The sequence below is a fragment of the Oncorhynchus kisutch genome, linkage group LG3 (assembly GCF_002021735.2).
Source record: "Oncorhynchus kisutch isolate 150728-3 linkage group LG3, Okis_V2, whole genome shotgun sequence".
In the NCBI taxonomy this organism is placed as follows: domain Eukaryota; kingdom Metazoa; phylum Chordata; class Actinopteri; order Salmoniformes; family Salmonidae; genus Oncorhynchus; species Oncorhynchus kisutch.
Genome location: NC_034176.2, coordinates 51,120,834 through 51,128,950, shown reverse-complemented (window position 1 = coordinate 51,128,950; position 8,117 = coordinate 51,120,834). Strand labels below are relative to the sequence as shown.

At 39.5% G+C, this 8,117-nt stretch overlaps 1 protein-coding gene across 2 annotated transcripts; it reads right to left on the bottom strand.

Moving 5' to 3' along the window:
* Positions 1-1,417: 1,417 nt before the first annotated feature.
* On the bottom strand, positions 1,418-6,708 carry otpb (orthopedia homeobox b). 2 transcript variants are annotated; one of them, XM_020463918.2, is made up of 3 exons: positions 6,537-6,708; positions 5,671-6,056; positions 1,418-3,277 (listed from the first exon to the last, which is right to left on the bottom strand). In XM_020463918.2, exons 1-3 carry the CDS (start codon positions 6,571-6,573, stop codon positions 2,774-2,776), a joined length of 927 nt encoding a protein of 308 aa, XP_020319507.1. In that variant the 5' UTR covers positions 6,574-6,708; the 3' UTR covers positions 1,418-2,773. The 2 variants fall into 2 exon arrangements, with proteins under 2 accessions (XP_020319507.1, XP_020319498.1); XM_020463909.2 differs by having other exon boundaries at positions 6,498-6,697.
* Between the last annotated feature and the right edge of the window lie 1,409 nt (positions 6,709-8,117).

Below are 8,117 nucleotides of genomic sequence, written 5' to 3'. Positions count from 1 at the left end.
GGGTGAATTTTGGCACATTCCTCCTGACAGAGCTGGTGAAACTGAATCAGGCCTCCTTGCTCGCACATGCTTTTTCAGTTCTGACCACACGTTTTCTATAGGGTTGAGGTCAGGGCTTTGTGATGGTCACTCCAATACCTTGACTTTGTTGTCCTTAAGCCATTTTGCCACAAATTTTGAAGTATTATTGGGGTCATTGTCCATTTGGAAGACCCATTTGCGGCCAAGCTTCAACTTGTCTTGAGATGTTGCTTCAAAATATCCACATCCTTTTCCTGCCTCATGATACCATCTATTTTGTGAAGTGCACCAGTCCCTCCTGCAGCAAAGCACCCCCACAACATGATGCTGCCACCCCTGTGCTTCATGGTTGGGATGGTTTTCTTCGACTTGCCAACCCCCCCCCCCCCCCATTTTCCTCCAAACATAACATTTCATCAGACCAGAGGACATTTCTCCAAAAAGTACAATCTTTGTCCCCATGTGCAGTTGCAAACCGTAGTCAGGCTTTTTTTATGGGGCTTTTGGAGCAGTGACTTCTTCATTGCTGAGCATCCTTTCAGGTTATGTCGATATAGGACTCGTTTTACTGATACTTTTGTATCTATTTCCTCCAGCATCTTCACAAGGTCCTTTGCTGCTGTTCTGGGATTGATTTGCACTTTTCGCACTAAGGTACGTTCACCTTCAGACATTTGAAAATTGCTCCCAAGGATGAACCAGACTTCTTGAGGTCTACAATTTCTTTTCTGAGGTCTTGGCTGATTTCTTTTGATTTTCCCATGATGTCAAGCAAAGAGGCACTGAGTTTGAAGGTAGGCCTTGAAATACATCCACAGGTACACCTCCAATTGACTCAAATGGTGTGAATTAGTCTATCAGAAGCTTCAAAAGTGATGATGTAATTTTCTGGATTTTTCCAAGCTGTTTAAAGGCACAGTCAACTTAGTGTATGTAAACTTCTGACCCACTGTAAAATAAGTGAAATAATCTGTCTGTAAACAATTGTTGGCAAAAGTACTTGTGTCATGCACAAAGTATAGTATAGTACAAACTATAGTTTGTTGACAATAAATGTGTGGAGTGGTTGAAAAACAAGTTTTAAAGACTCCATCCTAAGTGCATGTAAACTTCCGACTTCAACTGCACATATCTACCTCAATTACCTTGTACCCCTGCACATTGACTCTGTACTGGTGCCCAGTGTATGTAGTCAAGTTATCATTACTCCTTGTGTATATATTCCTTGTGTTGTTATTTTTCTATTATTTATATGTTATTCTTTCTGCATTGTTGGGAAGGGCCCATAAGTAAGCATTTCACTTTTAGTCTCCATCAGTTGTTTACGAAGCATGTGACAAAGGAGCCCACATTTTCTCTAACACTAAGCTAATGTTGAGACATAAACCAATCATAATTTGACTTAGTGAAAATGATTTTATTTGTCCATTTACAATAAATTAATATAAGCCTTTCAAGGAAACATTGTGATGCAATTTGGTGTAAGATCAAACATTTAAGAAAAGCACAAACAATAAGTTAAAACATATCACAAACAGACCAGTGGGTACGAGAATGCTTTATCTACACAAAACATCCTAGAACAGGTTACTTAAAGGTTCCTTTTCTTGTCTTATAAATGTTAATACCCCCATTTTTCACGTGGCCAACACATGCAGATGAGTCTGATTATGTAGAAATTGGTTTGTTTGTTTCTTTTTCACTCTTCTTTCTTAAAGTCCCAGTGCAGTCAAAAACGTGATCCTCTGTGTTTTATATATATTCCCACACTATTAGGTTGCAATCACACTGCGAAATTATGAAAATGACCTATTATTGTTAGGGCTGTTTGAAAAGACTGCCTGAAGTTTCAGCCTGTTTTGTTAGAATGGAGTTTTTTTTATCAGCAGGTGGTAAATTGAGTAATTGACAAATAAGAAAGAGAGTTCCAAGTCTCTCTGCCAATAACAGCAAATGTTCCGTTTTCTCCTTCCAATCATACCACTCCCAGACAATCTTATGCACTCTATGCACTTCCCAGCATAGATGTAAAACAAAAAGATTGCTAGGCCTATATATACCACTTAGAATGCATGACCAGTACATTTCTTCATAGTAGCCTATGCTAGTGTGGATATTGGAAAAGAGTCAGAGTCTACATAACAGTCCTTACACCATTTCCATTCTCTTAAATCCATAAGAAGTGAACAAGTGGGCATTTCGGTAACGAGGCAGCAGAAGAAAAATAGGCTATTTCAGGGGTCAAATCCACTTCACTGCGCATGCGTCAGACCCATTCAAACATGCAGTACATGTGGCATTTAGAAATTTGATTCCCAATTTAATTTAAAGCATTTAACAGCTTAGAAAACAAATAAATTCACTGACATGATATCTTACTTTCCTATGGCGTGCAACAGCCACACCTAATGAAAAACAGAAAATGACAAGGATTTTTGGCCAAATAATTACAATATAATTATGAGTAGGTGAGATAATCATTTTTGGGAAAATGGACGTTAAGATAAACAGACATTCTGAGACGCAGGTAAATTAGCCTATTTCTCACGTCCACTTCACCAAATTTACAAGCCGACTTCATCTGGGTTTTTTATTATGACATCTGAACACAACTCAGACTCCAGTCTGGCCATTCTATTTCATTGTTATTCTCATGAAGTACTTTGAGTCCTGAGTAGTCTTCACACAGGTATTTCTTAAAATGGCGGGGTACAGCTAGAAGCTAAACAAAGGGGGTCATCTTCAAACGTCATTAAGTGAAACTCATGGACACTGTGTGCTCGAGCGCTTTGCGTCGCAGTGAGGCAATGCTTGTCCCTCTCCACATGTCACTGTCCGGAGAGCTACACAGCTGTGGCGAACCTGACACGTTCGTTGGACCGGAGAGGGAGGCGGGCATCCCGGGGAACGGGGGCTGGTAGAGGTGGGACTGCAGACCTGGGCCATTGGAGGAGAGGCCGTTGGACAGGCCCATGGAGTTGTGCTGCGGGCCGGCCCCGAGGCTGCACTGGGAAAGGGACTGGGCCATCGCCTGCTGGCGGCCAAGGGCCGGGGGGAGCTGGAGCTGGGACACCCCGTGCATCCCCGTGGCCCAGTGGGAGTCGTTGGCGTGGAAGGAGCAAAGGCTGTTCTCCATGGCAGCCGCAGCAGAGAACTGAGGCAGGCCGTGCGTTGGTAGCAGAGTGCCAGGTGCGCGGAACACGTTGGTGGTCTTCTTACGCTTCTTCCACTTGGCACGGCGGTTCTGGAACCACACCTGGAGAGAAAAAGAAAGAGGGCATGAGAAAGGTTAGGCTACATAACACATTTCAAACATATAGCATTTATTCTTGTAGGCTAAACGTGGAAAGGGAATATAGAGGGATATCCAAAAGTCTTACAAATTACCAGCTTTGTTTTTAACATTTTATTTAGTCAGAGACTAAACCTGGATAAATAAGGTACAATTTCAAAAATTAACATTAGAAATTGGCCCTCATATTCTTTAATATACTTGAATAATGTAATGAACCTTGCCTATGGGTTAACCCTTATTGAAGCAGTAGTTAGCAGTGGTTGTGGGTTCGAGACCTGCAAGGGGCGTTAACTGAACCTTGTGTAGGTAGGCATCATATTTCGGAGCAGTAATTGCACAGGATCTCTATGGTCTATGGACCGTTCCGATTAAATCCATTACTATAATACGGAATTCGAATCTAAAACAATGTTCTAAACCAACTTCGCACGGAAGCAGCGTCTGACGTTAAGAGTGGTTAAAACTGTATTTACGTAATAAAAATACTCAAATCAGTGGTTTAAATAATTGTTAAAACAATCATAAAACTCTGTATGAAAAAAACACACACACATGCAGTGCGTGGCAGGATACTTGTAGGGTCTTATGGATAGAGCTTTATGAAGATTTCATCGCTATTCCAGGCATGATTAATGTGTTCACGGGTCCGGGAGTCTGTGCCGCTGTATTAAATCTAAAATCTCGCTCTCATTCCCTTCAGCCAGCCGTGAAACGCCGAGCGAATCCATTACACTCGAGGGGAAAGAAAATGCAATTTCTCATTCCATTAACAAAGTACAATATAGTCTCGCACAGCGTCCTATTAAGACGTAGCTGATAGACCATTCCAGAGGACGGCAACAAATGGGCGAAGTTACACTGCAGATCTAATGCATTGTTTGCAGAAATGTAGGTTTAGATATCAGATAGGCCTGGTTTCCTACTTCTTTAGTGTTTGTTTATAATATAAAAACGACTTAATTGTAGCCATGACTAATGATATACTTTATTGCAATGAGGGTAATTTGCATGAATTTCACATCATTGGTTAATAATCTGTCAATTTATAAACAAGACAAATAGGTTGATAAAAATGTGTTTGGTTTTATTATAGTGTCTTAGAAATCCAGCATACATCCACGTAATTAAAATGTTTTTATGTTATAGGCCTAGACTATGCCATTCTAAATAAAAAACAATATTAAAATAAATGTCAAAATATGTATGACGTTTTTGACGCACTAAAGGTATAGGTTAGAGACAAAAACCAATGAATATATTCAAATTGATAACATGCAGGCATCCTTGTAGGTTACCCGTATAAATGTTTCCTAAAGCATTATGGCACCGTGCATAAACTATGGAAAATATTATTATTTCTCTGTGACGTTCAATGTGCATTTCTAATTGTACTTTGCTAGGTCTTAATACAAACAATGCTTTGCTGAATGAGAAGAAAGTTCCAAGGCATCGTTTTTGTTTCAAGATGAACTTTCCTCCATTATTTGAGGAATGACCTACTATATATAGACTGCCACAAATTAGCTTTATTTTTTACAACGACTACCCTAAAGAGAAATGGCTTTAGGGTAGCTTCTCCCGGGATCGTCAACAACAAGTATTGTTTAGAAATGAATCGAGTAAATATTATAAATAATAAAATAGCATGTTTCTTATTCAATTAAACTAATTTAAACTGGATTATATACAAGGAATAGCGCTGCCATTGGTAGAACTGTGGTTTGGCATGATATTAGTCGTGCACACGTTGGGCAACAGCAAGCGTTGGGGAGGTGCACCAGCACCATGGACAACGCTTTTGACCCTGATGTGTCTTTCTACTTTTCAATCACCTGCCCCTTAGCCTATAAAATAACGAAATCAATGTTATGCTATTGTGCATCAGTTCTTCTGTTCATATTGCTAAATATCAGAATAAGTTTACTTGTTTTCTTATATGGGTGGAACATTTGCTTGGATACATGTTGATACATATTGGACACGCTGTTTTTATGCTCATTGCGTTATTGACACTTTGTATTGCCTAATTCTAACAATATAGATTAAATATACAGCAAGGCTAAATAATTGTTTAAAATGTTGATGGGCTATTATAATAACATTTTAAAGGCCTTCTCTTGGCTACAGTATATCAAATAGTGAATTGCATAGTTAGGCTAATAAACACATTTTGTAAAACCAATACATTTGCATAACATTTAGGCTTATTCGTTTTAAGAAATATATAAAAAATATGTTTGTATGAGTAGCCTAATCATTATGTGATTCCAAATGTTTATGATATAAATGTAACAGGACATTTTGTGGGTAAATGTAATCTAAAGAAACATCAATACCCCAGGACACGGGATTACCTGCACACGGGATTCGGTGAGGCCGACCCTCAGCGCCAGCTCTTCACGCATAAAGATGTCTGGGTAGTGGGTCTTGGCGAAGCTCCGTTCCAGTTCGTTCAGCTGAGCTGGGGTGAAGCGCGTTCGATGCCGCTTCTGTTTCTGCTGGTTCGCAGTCTGACTAGAATTATGCTGCTGTTGCTGCTGCTGTTTCTCAGTGTCCTTACTGTTTACCGGCATGCCCGGCTGGTTGGCTCCACCTGTGGGGATTTCATCCTCGGGCAGCAAGGTGGCCCCCTCCACGGTGTCCGGGCCAGGGTCCATGTTTCCCTGGTCCGCCACCCCGCCGCTCATCCGGCACTTCATCGGGTCTCGGTTCCCCAGCAGCTCCGCAGCATCCTTCATCCCTGCCGGGGGGAGAGAGAGAGCGAGAGAGATGGCAACACATTTAGCGCTGCAGAGAACAACTCTGAGACCCTTGAGTGAGGGATAAAACACAATCAGCAATTACTGAAATTATGCATTTGAAGAACGAGCTATACATTTGTCTGTATAGGGTCAAATCTTAATTCCCTGATGTGAAATGTAAAATGTTTGTCAAATTACAGGCAATTGTTATTCATCTGAGTACTCTAAAAGTGTTACACATATAATCCATCCTCTGCTTGACTCACAAATTCCATTTAATCAACATCAACATTTCAGAATTTACACATAACATCATGGCAGGATTGAAATTATTCGTTTTTGAAACAATTATTTTACTAAGATGCAACGGGCTGACATCAAAGACAAATGGGTCAATTTAATTTCATAATACTGTTAGATTAGAAATTGCTCCAGCTTACAGTATAGTTGAAGACCGGAGTTTTGCGATGATAACTCACCGAGCCGAGCATCCAGGAGATCGGTGTGAGAGAGCATGGCGCACCGCTCCAGTGCGAAATATGGTCCACCTTACAACTTTAAATATATTTTTTTTAAGTAAGCTATATATCCTCCAAATGAAAGAAAATTCTATTTGTGCTCAAAAAGGAGGACCCTTGCATTATAATGTCCTTTAGAGCGATGGGGAGGCACTTAATAGTTGAAAGAACCCATGAGCTTCTTCAAATAAGAGCCAATCAGAATAGAACTCTGGAAATGTCAACGCCACGACCCCCTATCGCCAGCCACTCACACACATCCACGCCCTAGCAGCAACTATTTCCCGTCATTCTCTGCACTGATTCATTAGCTTTTTATCCTTCTAGTTTACGTTTTAGAACGACTTTATCTATAAACTACCACAAAACACCCTTAATAGCTTTAACCCCAAATTACTGGGATATTTGTTTTGGAATTGCACATAATTGAAACGTGACCATAGGTCTATGATTGCAGTTCATCATAATAACAGAGTAACAACACAACATATAACACATAATTGTGTTGAAGGAAGGGGAATATGAACCCAATTGGATTGAAGTATTAATAACTATAGTAGCCTTTTACTGATGTAAGATTTAGGTTATTCAAAAAAGACACAACTACTCTTTAAATATTGCCATTATAAACCATTCTAGTCTCACATGCATGTAATTTCAAAGCTGTCACAATGTGGGTAATTTGAGTAGATTCCTTCCCTGAATCAACCAACAACAATGTTTAGATTATAATACAATCGCAGTCATTTTCAAGACCATTAGGGATTAGGCATTTGTGTAATTAGGGATGAATCTACATGCTTTCATCACTGTTATTAGAGTAAAATCTGAATGAATTTGTACTAATTTATCTGTTTAGATGGCGCTGTCAGAGAAAGGGGGGTTTATTGTAAATGATAGCTGAGGAGATCTCTGTTTCCGTCTGTGCTGGTTTAACATGAACTACAAAGCTCCTTCTCTTCCTCTATCCTAAATTTAAAAAAAAAAAATCCCCAAAGGCATGTGGTTGGTGGAAACAAATCGTCGAAATAAATACATGTGAAGAGATGGATTTAAGTGCAGTTACTGATCGGCTGCTTTACTTTTCACCAACACTGGAGCAATGTATGCTATTTATTTCGCTCAAACAAAACCTGACGTAAATCATTTACCTCATTAAGCTTACCAAGAATTTGAAAGTAATTTACACGTAGCTCGGTGGCAAGTAAAATGATGTGTTTAATATTACAGTACTTCTACTGTAATATAAATGCAGTATCAAAGCAAATACTGTGTAATGACAGTAGGCTACAATACCGTAAAATGGATTGTATTATACTGTAAAAAATGTAATAAAAAAGAGTGCATACTACCTTAATCGGAATGAATTAATAATGGATTAATTAATGAACATTTGGTGTTTTATATCACTTGCACTTCTAGAGCCCTTAACAAAGACTTCCAAACTGGCTGCAACTGCTGGGCAAAACAGACCAAAAGAACAAGGCAACATGCTCAACCATTTAAGGTTAAGCCTTAAGTGGTTATATTACAGTAGGTGTA

What these genes read in the sequence shown, in the direction of transcription:
- otpb (XM_020463909.2), bottom strand. Translation starts at nt 6,573, where the DNA reads ATGCTCTCTCACACCGATCTCCTGGATGCTCGGCTCGGTGAGTTATCA. An exon ending in CTCCGGTCTTCAACTATACT is followed by an intron (nt 6,057 to 6,497) that starts GTAAGCTGGAGC and finishes TCCCCCCGGCAG; the next exon opens with GGATGAAGGATGCTGCGGAG. An exon ending in TCACCGAATCCCGTGTGCAG is followed by an intron (nt 3,278 to 5,670) that starts GTAATCCCGTGT and finishes TTTTCTCTCCAG; the next exon opens with GTGTGGTTCCAGAACCGCCG.